Source organism: Rana temporaria, chromosome 3 (genome assembly GCF_905171775.1).
Source record: "Rana temporaria chromosome 3, aRanTem1.1, whole genome shotgun sequence".
In the NCBI taxonomy this organism is placed as follows: Eukaryota; Metazoa; Chordata; class Amphibia; order Anura; family Ranidae; genus Rana; species Rana temporaria.
The window spans coordinates 400,089,361-400,110,296 of record NC_053491.1 but is presented as its reverse complement, the minus strand read 5'-3'; the positions used below and the strand labels follow the sequence as shown (position 1 = coordinate 400,110,296).

The window sequence follows — 20,936 nt, the reverse complement described above, 5'->3', positions numbered from 1 at the left end:
TGCAACAGCATCACCAGTTCTTTTTTTTTTTTATAATAAACAATTTTTATTGGATGTCAACATAAATCATACAACGATTTAAAACAAACAAAAGAGAATAAAGAAATAAAGGGAATTAGTAGCCACCAGCAGCTCTGGAATGGGCACGGAAGTCTACGTATTAGGCCCCTTTCACACAGACAGATAGAATGGTGCTTTTAGCTGCGGATTTTACCGCAGCTAGAAGCACACAATGCTTTCCTATGACATCATTCACACTACGGTTACCTGCGGTTTTGTTCCCCGCAGTTTTGTGCGGATAGAAAAAATAGATCTCAATGCGTCCAGCTGCGAAATTCCGCAGCTATCGGCACATAACCGCAGGTAATCGCAGTGCACTGTGTCAGCTGCGTTTGGTATGAATCTTGAGGGGGAACTCCACGCCAAATTTCAAATAAAAAAAACGGCATGGGTTCCCCCTACAGGAGCATACCAGGCCCTTGGATCTGCTATGGATTTTAAGGAGACACCCCGTACACCGAAAAAACGGCGTGGGGTCCCCCCTAAAATCCATACCAGACCCGTATCCGAGCAGCAGCCCGGCTGGTCAGGAAAGGGGTGGGGACGAGCGAGCGCCCCCCCTCCTTAGCCGTGCCAGGCCGCATGCCCTCAACATGGGGGGTAGGTGCTTTGGGGCAGGGGGGCGCACTGTGGCCCCCCACCCCAAAGCACCTGTCCCCATGTTGATGAGGACAGGGCCTCTTCCCGACAACTCTGGCCGTTGGTTGTCGGGGTCTGCGGGAGGGGAGCTTATTGGAATCCGTTAGCCTCCTTTAATAAGGGGGCCCCCAGATGCCGGCTCCCCACCCTAGGTGAATGAATATGGGGTAAAAAAATGTAAAAAAACACACTACACAGGTCAGCTCCGGGGCCCCCCTCTCTTCTTTAGCTCTTTTACGAGGGGGGGGGCCTTCTTCTTCGATGTCTTCTGCAGGGGGGGGGGGTGCTGGTCTTCACCGCCATCTGGTTCTCTTCCGCTAGGGGGGGGGGGCGCTTTCTTCTTTAGCTCTTTTACAGCGGCCCGCCTCCCGGGCTTCTTCGATGTCTTCGGCGGGGATGTGTCCGTTTTCACCGCCATTTGGTTCTCTTCCGCCGGGGGGCGCTTTCTTCTTTAGCTCTTTTACAGTGGCCCCCCTCCAGGGCTTCTTCGACGTCTTCGGCAGGGGGGTGCCCGGGCTTCTGTCGCCTTCTGCATTCTCCTTTTCGATGTTGACACTTCGCTTCCTCCCGCTGTAATGCAGTGTGCGCGGCTCGCACCGATTTATATAGGCCTCTTATGATGTCACAGTCCCATCATGCTCCGGGTGCACGGAACATGATGGGACTGTGACGTCATAAGAGGCCTATATAAATTGGTGCGAGCCGCGCACACTGCATTACAGCGGGAGGAATTCATATTCATTCACCTAGGGTGGGGGGCCGGCATCTGGGGGTCCTCATCAACATGGGGACAGGTGCTTTGGGGTGGGGGGGCCACAGGGCACCCCCCTGCTCCAAAGCACCTACCCCCCAAGTTGAGGGCATGCGGCCTGGTACGGCTAAGGAGGGGGGGGTACTCGCTCGTTCCCACCCCTTTCCTGACCGGCCGGGCTGCTGCTCGGATACTGGTCTGGTATGGATTTTGGGGGGAACCCCACGCCATTTTTTCGGCGTACGGGGTGTCTCCTTAAAATCCATAGCAGATCCAAGGGCCTGGTATGCTCCTGTAGGGGGAACCCATGCCGTTTTTTTATTTGAAATTTGGCGTGGAGTTCCCCCTCAAGATTCATACCAAACGCAGTGCTGGGTATTGGCAGGGATCCAAGTCGGATCCCCGTTCAATATCGTGCTGCGGGTAAACGCAACCGCAGCTAAAAGCACTGTACAAATGCAGCTAATCGCTGTGCCTGGAGTCTTGAATTCCAGCAAAACATAAACATTCTTTTAGCTGCGGCAAAACAGCCGTTTGTCTGAAAGGGGCCTTACAAAATGAACACACAAACCACAGACATGGATCAACAAGGAACAGCACTGCGTATCAGACAGAGGTAGCGCTAAAGTAATTACAGCGCAGGCTTCTCTCACAAAACAGACCATCAATAGGGTCTGTGACTTACATTTGCGTGTCCCACTATTCCAAAAAAAAAAAAGGAGAAGAGCAAGAGAAAAGTAATAAAAAAAAAAAAAAAGAAAGAGAGGAAAAGAGGGGGGGAGAGAAGAAAGGGTAAGAGCAAGGAGAGGGTATAAGAAAGTCCCAAACAGAAGGGCGCGTCCCTCCTGGGCTCCAAGCGATCGTGTTGTACAGGGGGGGGGGGTCTCATGAGATCATGGAGGGTCTATTCGTTGATGCCATGGTTCCCACGTTGCTGAATGTCGGTCCACCCGGTCCGCCAGCCTAGTAGTCATGGACTCCATGATCTCCACATCCTTAATTCTGGAATAAAGATCAGATAGAGACAGAGGGTTTTTTTGTTTCCAGTAAAGGGCTACTAGACATCTGGCTGCTGTTAAAATTTATGTGGCCAACTTTTTAGCCAGTGTGGAAAGTTTAGGAGGGGGAGGCCCAGTAAAAAGAAGTTAGGGGAGAGAGGGATATCTACCTCGAACAACCGGTGAAGCAGTCCCTGGACCGAATGCCGAATGCCAATAGGGCTGGAGGAGTGGTCAGCTCCAGTAAACATGAAGTAGCGTGCCCCAGTCCTGGAGACATCTCCAGCAGCGATCCAAGGCCGATGAAAAAAAAACATGCAGGCGTGACAGAGTCAGGTACCAGTGGAAGAGAACCTTGTAAGTGTTCTCTTTGTAGAAAGTACACATAGAACTCTTGGCTGCCCGAGACCATATGGTGGCCCATTGTTCAAGGGTTAGCTCCTCTCCAAGGTGTTCCTCCTATTTACAAATATAGCTATGTTTCCCCCGGGGCGACCATATCATTGGAATTTAAAAGCTTATATATGTCCGAAGTAAGCCCTTTCTGTGTAGGTGCTGATAAGATTAAGCTTTTAAATGGGGATGGCTTAGAGAATTGGAGGGTGGGGGTGATGGTAAGAGCGTAGTGTCTGATTTGGCGGTAACCAAAAAAGGAGCTGCAGGGGAGTTCGTGTTTAGTCCTGAGTTCGTCGAAGGGCAACAAAGTCCTAGAAACTGGGTTCATCAGATGCCCATAATGAAAGAGATTCCTCTGCAGCCAGGGGGAAATCATTTGGGAGGTTAAGCTGTCGGGTAGTTTAGGGTTGTATAGAAAAGCTGTTACCAAAGAGGCCTCAGATTGTAGGGGGGCGTTGCGATTTAGTTGTCTCCAAATAGTGCGTAAGAGGTTCATAGTATGTAGTAGGGCGGTGGAGGGGACATCGGCATTAGTATTCCACAGTAAATTGTTTGGGTGGATTGGGCCTAGCCAAATTTTATCTATTTGAGTCCAGCGATAATAGGCCGGAAGGGTTACCCAGGAAGCTATCGCCCTCAGTTGTACTGCATAATAGTAGCACTGGAGGTGTGGGAAGGCCAAACCCCCGTCCTTTCGGGAGGCGCACATTATGGAGCGGGCTATTCGGTGCCGTTTACAATTCAACGTAAAATTTAGGAGGTCAGCATCACCAGTTCTAGGTACAGGTATTCCCAACGTGTGACCCAAAAGAAGTGGGTGTTTGGAAGGTGGGTTTGAGCACTTGCCAGACTATACAAATTGTTTAGGATCCTTTTCCTAAAGAAAACCAAGGTGTAAAATTAATGGATCAGAACACGAGAAGCCATCAAAATGTGTTTAAGCGGGAGAAAGGCCTTGTTGGGCCAATGTGAGAGGTGTCAAATGGCTTAACCTATGAAGACAAATCCCCAGGCCACAGTACGATTAACAACTTCAATAAAATGATCAGTATCAGAAAGCACTATACATTACACTCTTGACTGTATAAAGTATTGCAGGATAAATCTACCAAAAGCATTAGGAATGGAATTTGAACATTGGTAAGGGACAGTGGGTAAAAAGACTGTGTCCAATAAACTCTGTTCTGAACTGCCCCACGACGATGAAAGAGTCAGGTGTCATAAAAGCGTTTGGATATACCCTCCAACTATGCACCTCTACTTTCCCACTTCACCACTCTGTGGCGGCAGGTGGACTCAAATTACTCTTCCTCGCTAGGAATTTGCCAAACCCACACAGTGGTATAGCATAGTGTGTGCCATCCCAGAATCGGCATTCACTGGCTATAACATTGTACCTTACCGATACATCCCCCCCAAAGAAGAGAGGAAAGGCTCTTCTGTTTCCCAATAGAGAGAGATCCTCTCTTACTTCCCTCCCCAACCCCACCACCCCTTCCAGTCTTTGAGAACCCTCCACCCCTCTCCTATTTACTGCTACCCCCTTTGCATCCATGACTCAGCACAATAACACACACTCCTACCCCCAGGTCAAGCTATATTCACTAAATGTAGGAGGATTAAACACCCCTGAAAAAATGTCTCAGCTATTTCTAACCCTACAAAAAAACGAAAGCAGACGTAGCGTTTCTTCAAGAGACACACTTCCGATCTGATAACATCCCCAAACTCTATCATCGCTTATACCCCTACTGCATGTCACACATCCAATGATAAATTGAAATCCAAGGGGGTATCCATTTTAATCTCCAAAAACTGCCCTATTCAGATTATGGACACCATCAAAGATGCCCATGGCCGATTTATATTTTTGAAAGGGACACTATTCAACAAACCCATCATGCTAGCAAACCTGTACGCCCCTAATAAGCAACAAGTGCCATTTTTCTGTAACACACTACAGACCCTTACTACATTCCAAACAGGTGTGCTTATTGTGGGGGGAGAACAACTGAGGACCCTGACCCTACACGATGCCTGGCGCACACTGCACCCCAACACTGAAGATTTTACATTTGTTTTCCCCTCCACGCAATAAGTATACAAGGATCTACTATTTCTTCAGCACTCACACCGATTTAAAATCCCTCTTAAAATGCACTATAGAACCTATGCTCCTCTCAGATCATAATCCAATCACAATGACCATAGCCTTCCCAACAGGGCCCAAATGAGCAGCACTCTGGAGACTTGACAACTCCCACCTGAGTGACCCTGAAGTAGCAACTGCTTAACTCACAATTATGTCAATATTTTTTGAGAGAATGAATCCGAGGAGATAACCCCAATGTTGCTCTGGGCCACACACAAATGTGTAATCAGAGGGGAACTCATCTCACTAGCTGCTAAGTGGAAGAAACTCAGACAAATAGAATTGTCAAAACGCATTCACACACAAAAAAATAAAAAAAATAAAACAATCACTGGAGGCACACGCACTAACTTAACTATTACAAGTCAGGGAAACCCTACTTAAGGAATTTGGGGAAAACATAAGATGCAATTATGCTCTGGCGCGGCAATTTATTCTACAAATTTGGTAACAAATCAGGGAAATTGTTTGCAAGAGCTCCTTAAACTAAAAAAGCGACGTCAACCATACATACTATCACAGACACCTCAGGTAACACAATTGTCACAACAGAAGGTATAGCAGACCAATTCAAACAATTCTACACAAAATTATACAATCTACCAACCCCCGACTAACCTGAAGATGATCACCGATTTTCTTAAAATATAGTCCCAAAACGATCACACCTTCGGAAGCAGAAACACTAGAAAGACCACTCTCTATGAAAGAAACTTCTGAGGCCCTAAAACAGCTAAACACAGGGAAAAGCCCTGGCCCAGTCGGCTTGACTGTTGGCTACTATAAATCCTCCCCAGATGCAACACTACCATACTTCCTAAAAGCATTTAACTCAATAGCTTCAGCGTCCCACACTAACAAAGACCTCCTCAAAGCACACATAACCATGATACCGAAACCAGGAAAATATACTAATATAGTATCAAATTACAGGCCCATTTCACTTCTAAACATTGATGTGAAACTCTCCGCTAAAAAACTTGCAAACAGAACACTCCCTCTGCTCCCCTCACTTGTATCATTGGACCAAGTAGGCTTCATTCCTGGACGAGAGGCAAGGGACAATACCCTGAAGGCCATAAGTATACACCACTGGCTATCTTCCTCTTCCAAACCAGGCTTCTTCCTATCCCATGATGCGGAGAGGGCGTTTGCCAGAATGGCCTGGGACTACATGACAGAAGCTTTAAAAACGTTGGGGTTCCGAGACCACATGCTCCAGTATGTCCTTGCCCTTTACTCGACCCCAACTGCAAGAATAAAAATCAATGGTCACTTGTCAGATGCCTTCTCCATATCCAATGGCTTATGTCAGGGTTGCCCCCTATCCCCAGAATCAGAACTAACCCGGACAAGGGGATAGACATAGGGGGAAATCAATACAAATTTGCTGTCTACGTAGATGGAGGAATCCGCCTCATTGCGCCATTATATTCTATCAGCGGGACTCCTCCACTGTCAGAGTACAATGATCATGTGATCAATGGGCTGCAGCTGGCTGATCAAGTAAAAAACTTCCAACATTCCTGTTCGACAGAAGTCAATAATTAGTTCAACTACTGTCCAATGGGAACAACGATAGATGGATCTAAATTTTGCCAGCTCCTGCTGAAATGGCCGATCTTCGATCCATCTATGGGTAGCTTAAGAGTACTAATCTTTGGAGTTCACCCCCTCTTATAGTGGGCCATCCATTCAGAACACTGCCTACCATACTTTCAGAAAACTAGAAAAGCATTCAGATGTGATCTCCTATAGACCAGTAATTAATCAGTAGGATGGCTAGCAACTGCAATGTCTATAATCATGACAGAACCACAGTATGGTGGCTGTTGAAGCCTCAAAGCCATCAACAATTTTATTATTCTAAGAGAAGACTAAATGTGTCCGGCTGACTCCCTCTCAAGAGCCTGCATTAATCAGTTACATCAACCCTAAGCCACGCCAACTCCAGGCGAGGAGCCACCTGAATGCCACAGGAGAGCGCTGATGACAATACAGGTAACAGCTTTCCAATTTTCATATTTGTAAAACAATTCTCATCTTCTCAAATTAATTTGGTAAAAAGAAACAGAATCTATTACTATATCTGTACTATAATTAATGTTTGTATACATTTTGATTGCCTCCAGACAACATATATTTTATATGGCTCACTATGAAAACAGGTTATACGAGTTTGCTTTAGAACATTCAACCAGAACAAAGGTAGATGAATGTGTACCCTTGGTATCATGAACAATAACAAACTGTTACCTGGACTGTACAGCTAGTACCACCGTGTTCCTGCCCATGTTCATTTATATCCATAGCCCCCAGGAGCTTCCAAACCCAGGGCAAACTATCATGGGGGAAAAAATAGGATTTTTGTACTCACCGTAAAATCAATTTCTCGGAGTTCATGGACGGACACAGCAGCCTTTGACCTTAGGGTATTATATCCTTCCTTCCAGGAGATCTCTCCTGGAAGGAAGGATTTAATACCCTAAGGTCAAACGCTGCTGTGTCCGTCAATGAAAGGAAGAGAAAAGTATTTGATCCCTTGCTGATTTTGTAGGTTTGCCTGCTGACATAGAAATGATCAGTCTATAATTTTAATGGTAGGTTTATTTTAACAGAGAGACAGATTGGTAACACAATATGCTGTGAAGGACTAAAATCCTGCAGCACCCGCAAGGTCCCCCTGCTCAAGAAAGCACATGTACAGGCCCATCTGAAGTTTGCTAATGAACATCTAAATGATTCAGAGGAGAACTGGGTGAAAGTGTTGTGGTCAGATGAGACCAAAATTTAGCTCTTTGGCATCAACTCAACTTGTCATGTTTGGAGGAGGAGGAGGAATGCCTATGACCTCAAGAACACCAATCCCCAACATCTAAACATGAAGGTGGAAACATTATGCTTTGGGGGTGTTTTTCTGCTAAGGGGACAGGACAACTTCACTGCATCAAAAGGGACGATGGACAGGGCCATGTACCATCAAATATTGGATGAGAAATGCCTTCCCTCAGCCAAGGCATTACAAAAGGGCCGTGGATGGGTATTCCTGCATAACAATGAGCCAAAACACATGGCCAAGGCAACAAATGAGTGGCCCAAGAAGAAGCACATTAAAGTCCTGGAGTGGCCTAGCCAGTCTACAGACCTTAATCCCATAGAAAATATGTGGAGGGAGCTGGAGGTTTAAGTTACCAAACATCAGCCTCGAAAAACCCTAATGACCTGGAGAGGATCCGCAAATGGGACAAAATTCCTCCTGAGATGTGTGCAAACCTGGTGACCAACTACAGGAAATGTCTGATCTCTGTGATTACCAACAAGGGTTTTGCCACTAAGTATTAAGTCATGTTTTGCGAATGGGTCAAATACTTATTTCACTCATTAAAATGCAAATCAATTTATAACTATTTTTTAAAATACGTTTTTCTGGATATTGTTATTACTCGTTATTCTGTCTCTTTTTTTGCCCTTCATGTTTTCATAAAAGCAATTTAGATATATTAGCCAACAGGAAAGTGCAGGGGCGAGAGCAAACAGGCCAGAGCACAACCATGCAAATTTAGTCTGAATCTGTCTAACAGAGTCTCACTTGCTTTGTGTTTTATAGGGTGCTCTTGAAATACATTGTTATGATGTTAAAGAACACTATAGGTTTGATTTAAAGTGTTACTGAACCCAGGACCTGCATTCACTGTGTAAATGCAATTATTTTAGTAAATATAGACTGCTAAATACCTTTTCTCATTATCAATATATAGCAGTCTTTTTACTTCTATCAGTGTCTGGTTTGAATGAGGAGTTTTCATTCTACTCCGACTGTCCTAAGAGGCTGCAGGACCCCTGACCCTGTGTCTGGATGGTGTTGATTGGCCATGTGCTGATCACATGCACCACACTTAATATAAAAAATGAGCATGTGCAGAGTGACTTCAAAAGCTCTGTCTTATCAGGAGATCAATTGGAGACAGTGGAAGAAGGGGAGGATCAGTGAATACAGGCCCAAACAGCATTTTTACACAATGCAGAGGATTAACCCCTTAGGTTCACAGGACAAGCATGCTTTACTGCATATACAGATTGATCCAACCAGAAAATTATAAAATACTCTCTGTGCCACATCCCTAGACTTGATGCATCGAAACTATCAAAAAACTGGGGAAAAAGGTAAATTGTCCCCATTAATTTTTTATAGAGGTTCATTGTGTCAAATTAGAAGATAGCCTTGGAAAATAAATGTAACATATGAAATGAGGTAAATAGAACTATATTGGAGGTTGGAGGAGGAGACGGAGGAGAGGGCACTCTGGGACCCCTGTACATGTATGCCATCCCATGGGGAGAATTTATTTTGTGTAGAGTATTAATTAAATTGTATTGTATTTCATTGTATCATGATATGATTAATTAAAAGATTGTTATTCTATCTAGATGGCATGTATAGAAAGTCTATATTGATAGCTCTTGGATGAAGAGGAGTTTGTCCAAGAAACGCGTTGAGCTGTAAAGAATATCATGTGCATTTGTACAGAATCGATATTGACTGGTTTTAGACACAATTGCATTTTATTGCAATCTATTGTTATATGATTTGAGATTGTTTAAATCTTCTCAATTCTGAATAAATTAGATTTTATCAAAATAAGCTGTGCCTTAAAAGTTCCATACCCTTACTATTTTGATAGTTTCGCTGCATATACAGACTGGTTTTACAGTCGTGGGTTTAGGAAGACTTTAAGTTTGGCATATGCTTCCAGAGACAATCTATCTTTTCACAGTTAATAAAACCAACCATACCATTACATTGTACAATTACATTGTATAAAGTGTAAAATGACATTAATGAAAAGAATACGTTTAGGCATTTTTGGTGGAAGGCACGAAGTAAAAAAGAGATTTAGTTCAATTCTCTGGAGTTTGTTTCAGCTTCCTCAAAGGATAACAATGACCATGCACTGGTGTCTCATGAGCAGACAACAGAAAGCTCAGCTTTGACTGACATGAGCTTCTCCTAGCCTTGCCTCAGGCACCCTGAGAGCCTGAATGGCATTTCATGCTGGAAGACCAAGAAGCATAGAATGGTCAAAGATTTAAAATCTAACACTGGAAATAAATGTAATCACAGCAGCGTGAGATGAAACCTCGCTAACAAAAAAGATGTGTTACCTATGATGGATTAAAGAGGACTGAATAAAAAAAAACTGCCAGATAAGTAAATATGTCCCAGGCAGGAAGCTCAGTTCGAAATGCTGACCACCACATCCACAAAACCAATTTAAAGTGATTGTAAAGTCAAAAAAAAATTCTCTAAGAATAACGAACATGTTACAGTATACTTACCTGCTCTGTGTAGTGCTTTTTCCCAAAGCAGCCTGGATCCTCCTCTTCTCGGGTCCCTCTGCCGCTCTTCTGGCCCCTCTCTCCTGCTAAGTGCCCCCACAGCAATCAGCTTGCTATGGGGGCACCCGAGCCGAGTCACAGCTCCCTGTGTCTATTCAGACACGTAGCCCTGAGTTGGCCTCGCCCCGCCCCTTCTCTTTCCTTATTGGCTGACTTTGATGGACAGCAGCAGGAGCCAATGATGCTGCTGTCCTGTTTCAACTAATCAGGAGGAGAGTCCTGGACAGCTGAGGAACTCGTGGACATCTCTGAAGAGAGATGGAGCTCAGGTAAGTATTAGGGGATGCTGGAGGGGCGGCTGCTGCACACAGAAAGTTTGTTATCCTAATGCATGCGTTTTCTTGCAATGTAAGATGTCTGTCACCGCAGAGACACATAGGAAACAATTGTTTCCTATGTGTCTCCTTCACACTGCAACACAACATATAGCTGTGCTGCAACGTGCTGTGATAAAATTATGACTTGCATGCAATGTACAGCAACACAGCGCATCACGCTGCTGTACATTGACATGAATGAAGTTTACCTTTTTTACACTTCAAATAAAGTTCATACAAACAAATACAAAAACTGAAAGCCGTGTGATGCCCTAAATCGCGCAGCGCTCTGCCCTCTACAGCAGCCAGCAATAGAGACTTGCTGGAGAGGTGAATCACTGCATTGTTGTGTGACTTCAGCCTAAGGGAAGGTGAAGGGCCACCTAAATGTGTCACCCGCACACATGTACTATACGTGCTCTCGTGCACACAGTGGTATGCTCATGTGCCAAGATTAAAGTATCTTAATCTACTAAACAATGTATGTACATTTTTACTTGCAAACCAAAACTGCCAGAGGCAGGAGAGATACTGTTCAAGGACAAGAAAACAGTCAAATTACTGAAAACGAAGCACTTCTGCCTCTGGAATGGCAGATGACTCACTATACCAGAACCCTAAAGGGGAGGGCTTGCTGTCGCCTCCTCAGTGTGGGTGCTAAGCAAATACTAATTAGCTGAGACACATTGGAGAGGTAGTGCCAGCACCCAGACAGTATGTGGTAGTCATTGTTTTAAGAAACCTAAAGGGAAATGCCAAATCGAGATAAACTTTACAGTCAGCAAAAGGACATTTGGGGTGGATAATGAAACGGAATACAGGTAATTAATTCCAACCAAGCCTTGGCAGAAAGCAGCGTCCACGTGTCTCGTGTTTTGGCAAGGCTGGCACTCGTGCTGTATACCAGCCTGCTAGGTTAATGTCATTGGTATCTGAGTATTTGGGTTTGGAGAGTAAAAAAATGCAACTACAGAAAAAGTGAGTTTCTCTCAGTATCAGTTAATTTCTTGGTGACCAGTCAAAGGGTTAGAAAGGGATGAATAATCCAACATATAACAGTTGGCACCAGAACTGGAATAGAAGGGACATATTACAAGGGGGGTGTCTGTTCACCTGTACACGCACTTTGTGTAGTGTCTCAATAGGAAGTGAATGGAAATCTCTCCAATGGAAAGAGACAGCTAGAGAAAAAAAAATGGCAGCACACACTCACCTTCTCTGCAATACCACTTTCGGTCGTATAAATAGCCATTAATTCTGTGTCTTCCGTATCCTGATCAACAGTGGACGCGGCACCTCCATTTATAACCACCTGCAAATTAGGAGAGGGAACAAAACAAGAGGAATCGGTCAGAAAATATTTGTTTAGTCACTGAATAAAAAAAAAAGGAAATACCTTTAAGTGACTGTACAAAAATGTTCAGGTATATCAAATAATTTGTTAACTTTCAGAAAATTGATCGCGCACACACAAAGTAAGCTTCTGTACTAAACCAATGGTCTGCAAACTTTGACCCTTTGCTTACCTACTATTCCTCCCACTGTCAGCAATAGTGGGGCAAAGTTCCTGCCAACGACAATGGAACACTATTCTTCCCACTGACACCAATGATGGGGCACTATTCTGCCCATTCACACAGATGATGGGGCACTTTTCCCCCCATCGACACCAATTATGGGGCACTATTCCCCCCCATCGACACCAATGATGGGGCACTATTCCCTCCCATCAACACCAATGATGGGGCACTATTCCCCCCATCGACACCAATGATGGGGCACTATTCCCCCATTGACGCCAATTATGGCATACTATTCCTGCCAATAATACCAATGATGGGGAACTATTACAGCCCATAATACCAACCATTGGGCATTGTTTACTTCCTCTGATCCCAAGAGTTTGAAGGACAGTAAACTAGCCCTTTGTTTAGAAAGTTTGGGGAACCCTGTACTACAAATGTATCAACGGACAAGACTTGCATACCCTCAAAACAACCAGATCCTTTCAATATTTAGACCGGGACTAGGAAGATGCTAGCTGTATTGTGGCTTGTTTCACCAGGGAGCTGCCACTGGTATGAGCCAATTCTCGCTTGCACCTGCACGCATACAAGGATCATGTAAGGCCTGGTTCACACTGGTACGACAAGCGCTCCGGCATTGGGAGCTCATGTCGCATGACGTGTGAAAATCAATGTTTCCCTGTGGGAGCATTGGATAGAAGAAGATCCTGGACTGCCGCACTCCTTAAAACAATGTCTTTATTGTACAAATGAAATAATAAAAAAAAAAAACAACCAAAGCGATACAGTCAAAATGAAGTGAACAGGAAAAAGGTGGCCGACATGTTTCACATCATGTGATGCGAAACATGTCAGCCACCTTTTTCCTGTTGTTCACTTAATTTTGACTGTATCGCTTTGGTTGTTTTTTTTGGATTTCATTTGTACAATAAAGATATAGTTTTAAGGAGTGTGGCAGTCCAAGATCTTCTCCTATCCAATGCACCTGTGCATAGCCAGCACCTTTTTGGTTTAGTGGGATGGAAGCAAAGCCAAGGGATCAGCAGTTTTTAGAGCGGTATTATCTCTCATTTCCCTATGGAAGCCGTCTTAACTGGTCCAACATAAGTCGGTCCGACTTTGAAAATGATACCTGTACTACTTTGGTCCGACTTTGATCCTACTTCACTCCATTGAATATCATTGAAGTCCTGCCTGATCCGAGTTTGGCATGCGACTTGTGCTCTGATGATCTTGAGAGGGAACTCCACGCCAAATAAAAAAACAAAAAAAAACGGCATGGGTTCCCCCTCCATGAGCATACCAGGCCCTTTGGTCTGGTATAGAAATGAATCGGGAAGAGGCCCTTGTCCTCATCAACATGGGGACAAGGTGCTTCGGGGTGGGGGGGCACAGGGCCCCCCTACCCCAAAGCACCCCCCCCCCCATGTTGAAGGCATGCAGCCTAGTATGGTTCAGGAGGGGGGCACTTGCTTGTCCGACCACGTTTTCCTGACCAGCCGGGCTGCGTGCTCAGATGAGGGTCTGGTATGGATTTTGGGGGGACCCCCACACTGTTTTTTCGGCGTAAGGGGTTCCCCTTAAAATCCATACCAGACCGATGGGCCTTTTTTTTCCATTTGGCGTGGAGTTCTTCCTAAAGATTTATACCAGGTACAGTGCCTGGTATTATCAGGGATCAAAGTTGGATCCCTGTTCATTGAAGTCGAACGCATGTCGGACTTCAAGTCACGGGGCAAAGTCGGATCCAAAGTAGTAGGACTGTTGTGTCGTACCAGTGTGAACCCGGCCTAAACCTGTAGCTGTGGGCAGAGGCTGTAGGTGATTGGCCCATACATGCAGACAGGCTTCCAGACAGGCTCATACAATTGGGTTTAGATCCTAGTCCAAACACGACTGAGCGCATCGCTGCTACTAACAACCGTTTCACCAGACAGGAAGTGAAGAAAAACCTTCAACAGGTACACAGAAAGAAAAATCTGACATGGATTCTAGGTGTCCCTGACTCTTAACAGAAAAAAATAAGTTTATGGCAAGCAAGGGATATCCCTCCAATGGAGCCCCAGATAGCAGTAAAAACAGTCAAACAGTGTGAACACACTTACAGGTGGAGGAATACAGGAAATACCAATAACTAATTTTTGTTAAATTACAGACTGCTGGGGGGCTGAGGTCCTCTGTGCCACTGGTGAAAACGCGCTAGCAGCAGGACACTATGGAGGACACACCTAGGGTGTGAAACACTCACCTGCTTGCATGTGTCGCTCACTTGCCTTCCTCTGGATCAACTGTGGGTATAGAATTGGGTATATGGGATTGTTTGATATTGTTTATTTTATTTTTTTATGGTTGAACTGGATGGACTTTTTTTTTTTTAACCCAACTATGTACTATGCATTGCTCTCTCGCAATGTTTTCAACATAGAGGGAGAAACATCTCATTGATCCAGCTGGAGACAAAGCAACTTATACAAGCATGCAATTGTTCTCGCCAGCGACAGGATTGCTAAAGCATGATGGAGAGTAAAAAATCTGGTGCATGGTAGCCAATCAGCTTCTAAATTTAGTTTCAATTAAGCTTTGACAAAAACCTGAATCTGATTGGTTTCTATGCAGGACGGCACCAGATGTTGCACTCTCCAGTTCTAGTAAATCAACTCCACTGTATTGTACTCAAAGGTATTATCATCCTAGCATAAACTGCAGCACCTAGATAAGGCTTACTAGAATTGTCTTTCTTTTTTATGATTTACAACATTCTACAGCTACAAATATTTCAACTACCCTTGTACTGAAGGTTAAAAGACAATATCTAGCTATAGACAGCTCAATAAAAGCAAGTCATTTTAAGTATCAGTTGCTATCATCAGACCAAACTGCAAGAGGAGAAAATGAGCACCTCAGCCAGTTAGAGCCTTCCATTACAGCATAGGAGCATTGTTCAACTTCATAAAGTATTGACTCTGCCACTTTTTTTTTTTATCCAAAAGAAAAGTTTATTGAAGCACTGGTAAAAACTTACATACATCGAGAAAATTTTCAGGCATCAAGCATCAGATTACATTCCAATACAAATTTCAGCAACTGTAAACCATAACACTTCACTGCCCACATACATGGTTAATTCCACTCCCCCCCGACCCCACCCGGCCTCCCCCATCTCACAGGAACGTCACCCATAATCCAGAGGCCATTCACCGTGACCGACCAGGGTTCGAGTTGCTTTGCTCAACCGAGTATCCTACCCGTGACCAGGTCCACCGGGGCCAAGCCCGGTACATCCAGCCACCCGCCCCACAGCTTCTCAAACTTCTGGGAGCATCCTCTATGTTGGTAGATCACCTTCTCCTTTCGGACTCTGCCACTTTAAAGTGATACTAGTCTCAGTTTGTTTTTTTTCTTTAAAAATAACAAACATGTTATACCTGCTTTGTGCAGTGGTTTTACACAGAGCAGCCCAGATTCTCCTCTTCTTGGGTCCCTCTTCAGCACTCCTGGCTCCTCCCTCCTGTTGAGTGTCCCCAAAGCAAGCAGCTTGCTATGGGGGCACCTGAGCTGAGCCGCTGCTCTGTGCGTCCATACAGACAAGGAGCCACGGTTTGGCCCCGCCCCCTCTCTTCTCATCGGCTCACTGTCTTTGATTGACAGCAGTGGGAGTCAATGGTGCCGCGCTGCCGTCTCAGTCAATGAAGAGGAAGAGTCTCAGGCCACCAAGACACTCCTGCAAGATCCCTGGATTGAGATGGGCTCAGGTAAATATTAGGGGGGCTGAGGGGGGCAGCTGCACACAGAAGGCTTTTTATCTTAATGCATAAAATGCATTAAGATAAACTTCTGACTTTACAACCACTTTAACTCTTGGGTAATGACCTCAGTCCCACTGAAGTCATGCAAGGACAGACAGGTATATATATAAATATCTCCCCTTTAATGGTGAGCTATAGAAGTAGCAGAACTGCAGACTTCTGAAGGGCATTTATTAAAATCTGGACACTGCCTTTACATAATTAGTACCCTAAATGTTCGATTGCATCACGTCCACTGAAACAGCAAGTAGGTTAAGCTAGCCATACACCTTTAGATTTCTCTTGTTTTCCCCATCAACACCAAAAAGCGTGCAATATGGAATTTCCCCAGCCAACTATTGTATTTGGACAGTTGCAGCACCAGCGACTGTCTGAATAAATGAACAGTGACTGCATCTGATTGGGTATATCCATTCAACGTTTAGCTGACAATTTTCCACCTGGCTCCTGTGATTTCAAAGTTTATGGATCTGGGTGTGGCAGACACGCCCACCCACACCTCAAATGATGGCAGATTTGAGCCATGTTTTGCCAGCTTTAGAAAACCTAATTACTGCCAAGCCTCTACCACAGAGATAAGATGCTGCAGCGGGTGTGCCCACATTTCCACCCCACATTTTAATATGAGAGCTTGTAAACAGACAACCCTCATATGCTTATGGCCAGCGTTACACTACATGCACTCAGATACACCATTTAGAGGTCGTCCGTGTGGGTTTTCCTAAGACAAGAAAATAAATCATTGGAGATATACAGTGCCTTGAAAAAGTATTCAAACCCCTTGAAATTTTCCAAATTTTTTCATGTTATAACCAAAAACGTAAATGTATTTTATTGGGATTTTATGTGATAGACCAACACAACCCGAAGTTGCACATAATTGTAAAGTGGAAGGAAAATGATAAATGTTTTTTAACTTTTTTACAAATAAATATCTGAAAAGTGTGGCGTGAATTTGTATTCAGCCCCCTTTACTCTGATACCCCCAACTAAAATCTAGCGGAATCAATTGCCTTCAAAAGTCACCTAATTAGTAGAGTCAACCTGTGTGTAATTTAATCTTAGTATAAATACAGCTGTTCTGTGAAGCCCTCAGAGGTTTGATAGAGAACCTTAGTGAACAAACAGCATCATGAAGGCCAAGGAACACACCAGACATGTCAGGGATAAAGTTGTGGAGAAGTTTAAAGCAGTGTTGGGGTATTAAAAAAAAATCCCAAGCTTTGAACATCCCACTAAGAACTGTTCAATCCATCATCCGAAAATGGAAAGAGTATGGCACAACTGCAAACCTACCAAGACATGGCCGTCCACCTAAACTGACAGGCTGGGCAAGGAGAGCATTAATCAGAGGAGCAGCCAAGAGGCCCATGGTAACTCTGGAGGAGCTGCAGAGATCCACAGCTCAGGTAGAAGAATCTGTCCGCAGGACAACTATTAGTCATGCACTCCACAAATCTGGCCTTTATGGAAGAGTGGTAAGAAGAAAGCCATTGTTGAAAGAAAGTCATAAGAAGACCCTTCGCAGTTTGTGAGAAGCCGCATAGGGGACACAGAAAAAATGTGGAAGAAGGTGTTCTGGTCAGATAAAACCAAAATTGAACTTTTTGACCTAAAAGCAAAATGCTATGTGTGGCAGAAAACAAACATTGCACATCACCCTGAACACAGTATCCCCACCGTGAAACATGGTGGTGACAGCATCACATTGTGGTGATATTTTTCTTTAGCAGGGACAGGAAAGCTGGTCAGAGTTGATGGGAAGAGGGATGGAGCCAAATACAGGGCAGTTATAAAAAAAAAACTGTTAAAGTCTGCAAAAGACTTGACACTGGAGCAGAGGTTCACCTTCGAGCAGGACAACGACCCTAAACATACAGCCAGAGCTACAATGGAATTGTTTAGATCAAAGCATATTCATGTGTTAGAATGGCCCAGTCAACGTCCAGACCTAAATCCAATTGAGAATCTGTGGCAAGACTTGAAAATTGCCATTCACAGGCGCTCTCTATCCAGTCTGACAGAGCTTGAGCTATTTTGCAAAGAAGAATGAAAAAAAATGTCACTCTAGATGTGCAAAGCTGGAAGAGTCATACCCAAAAAGACTTGCAGCTTTAATTGCAGAAAAAGGTGTTCTACAAAGTATTGACTCACACTTTTCACATATTTATTTGTAAAAAACTTTAGCAAACCATTTATCATTTTTCTTCTACTTCACAATTATGTTGCACTTTGTGTTGGTCCATCACATAATATTCCAATAAAATACATTTACGTTTTTGGTTGAAACATGACAAAATGTGGAAAATTTCAAGGGGTATGAATACTTTTTCAAGGCACTGTACATGTGACCACAAATAATGAAGACCATCTTCAAACCATAAAACAGTGGCAAAAGCTTTTCAGCTGTGCAACAGTTAAAACATTTTTTTTTTTCCAGCTGCGCTACCTTTTTTTAAAATGTAACATTTACATGGAACAGCTAATATTTGTGCAGGGACAATATAAAAGTTCAGACCTTCACATTACAAATTATTGCGTTTTTGCAGTTTTGTTTAGTCTTATCAGACACCAGGAAGAAGCTGATAAGCCGAAGAATGTCAGATGCACAAATACAGTACTTGGCATGTGTCAGTAATGTTTAATCAACAATTTTTCAAGCACAAACTTTGTAAACTTCCATTATATTTATATACATAGGGAGAGACTAAGAATGAAGGAGTACCGTATATACTCGAGTATAAGCCGACTTTTTCAGAATATTTTTAATGCTGAAAAGGCCCCCCTAGGCTTATACTTGAGTGACAGTCTGTCATGCAGTCTTAACTGTTCGACGGCCGTCCACTGTAACAAAGCTCCGCCTCCTCCTCATCCGTGATAGATAGAACACTGATACATTGCTGGGAAACTGAATTAGTGTTTCGTCTCAGTGGACGGCCGCCACACAGTTAAGATGCATGACACAGCGGGAAACCGTAATCAAAGGTACATGAGGCTGCACATGGGCACAGTGAGGCTGCAAATGGGCATTGTTTACCAGTAGCTGCTGCATTTCTCACCCTAGGTACTCGAGTCATAACCTTTTCACAGTTTTTTGTGGTAAAATTAGGTGCCTCGGCTTATATTCGGGTCGGCTTATACTCGTGTATATACAGTATTTTAATGCACGATACTCCTTTCTATGGTAAAGGAGGAGATTTATTAGGGGTCATAATGAGGATCAACCCACAGGCCATGGAACCAATCTGACCTCCGATACCTGTTTTCTTTACATTGGGATTCACCAACTTGTGGCTCCTATAGAGGTGGAGCAATTAATGAGGATTTCATTAAAGTGGAGGTTCACCCAAAATATAAATTTTTAACATTAGATTTAGGCTAATTAAGGGGAGCAGAAACGGGTATTTTTTTTTAAATCAATGTCGTACTTACCGTTGTAGAGATGGATGTTCTCCCGCCGCTTCCGGGTATGGGCTGCGGGACTGGGCGTTCCTATTTGATTGACAGGCTTCCGACGGTCGCATCCAGCGCGTCACGAGTTTCCGAAAGTAGCCGAACGTCGGTGCACAGGCGCAGTATAGAGCCGCACCGACGTTCAGCTTCTTTCGGCACCTGATGACGCGCTGTCTGTGACCGTCGGAAGGCTGTCAATCAAATAGGAACGCCCAGTCCCGAAGATCATACCCGGAAGCGGCGGGAGAACATCGATCTCTAAAACGGTAAGTACGGCATTGATTTAAAAAAAAATACCCATTTCTGCTCCCCTTAATTAGCCTAAATCTAATGTTAATTTTGTTTTTTCGGGTGAACTCCCGCTTTAAGAAGTCAGACCAATCTGGAAGCCAGCACAGTTTGTTTTTAGGAGGTCAAGTGAGGTAGGTGCCATCGTCATCATCACTAAACTGTGAGGAATTGTTAATGACTTGACTGCTAAAGGTATTATAATCTCTATACCAAGGTTACAATAGTGTGTCTCTCTCTACTAAAGGGCCCCTTGAGGGTAACCTCATGTTTCTAGGACACATACATTAATCAGTAAGCCTGCATTAACATCCGAACAGTGCGTATTCCTGGTGATTTTCATGCCTTTTCAGGAGTTCTTTAGGCTTTTACAAGTGTTTTTGCACATGTATTAATCTTTAGGAGTTTGTTTTCTGGTTTGGGCAAGGGGAGGAGAGCAGTTCCATAGGACGAGGGGAGTTCTTCAGGTACAAAAACACTGATGCCGCGTACACACGGTTGTTGTTTGTGATGAAATAAAACAACGTTTTTAAAAACGTCATCGTGTGTGGGCTTCACATCGTTTTTTGTCTTCTAAAAAACGACCAAAAAAAAATTCGAACATGCTTCAATTTTTTATGTCGTTTTTCAAAATGTCGGTTTTTGTGTCATAAAAAATTAACGTGTGTGGGCTAAAACGACGTTTTAAATCCGCGCATGCTCAGAAGCAAGTTATGAGACGGGAGCTTGAATGGAACAGAGTGCCGTTGTACGTGTTGTACGTAACCGCGCTTTGCTAGAGCATTTTCAGAAAACGATGGTGTGTGGGCAACGTCGTTTTTTATGATGTAGTTAGAAAAACGTTGTTTTATTTCATCACAAAAAACGACCGTGTGTACGCGGCATTAGGTACCCCATTTACAGGAGCTCCCTACTGAATGAGACTGAAAGCGCTCATATAATTTTTTTGAGCGCATGAACAGAGACAATTAGAAAGATGAGATGTTGTATATTAAGCATCATCAGGAGTAGAGAAACAAGTGTAAAAACGCTCAAGTGTGAATGAGGACTCACAGGCATATTACCGGTGTTCTACAAGTGTTTTTGCTCGTGTAATGTAGAAAGTGTCCCACTTAGATTTCCCTTCACTTTCTGTTCCATAGCCAAAACAGGA

At 43.9% G+C, this 20,936-nt stretch overlaps 1 protein-coding gene across 3 annotated transcripts in view; it reads right to left on the bottom strand.

Moving 5' to 3' along the window:
* SLC23A2 (solute carrier family 23 member 2) overlaps window positions 1-20,936 on the bottom strand; it is a 258,087-nt gene that overhangs the window by 94,162 nt on the left and 142,989 nt on the right. For all 3 annotated transcript variants that reach the window (XM_040345915.1, XM_040345916.1, XM_040345914.1), the window contains one exon: window positions 11,924-12,022. In XM_040345915.1, the coding sequence (XP_040201849.1) occupies window positions 11,924-12,022 (99 nt within the window). The remainder of the gene's footprint in view (window positions 1-11,923; window positions 12,023-20,936) is intronic.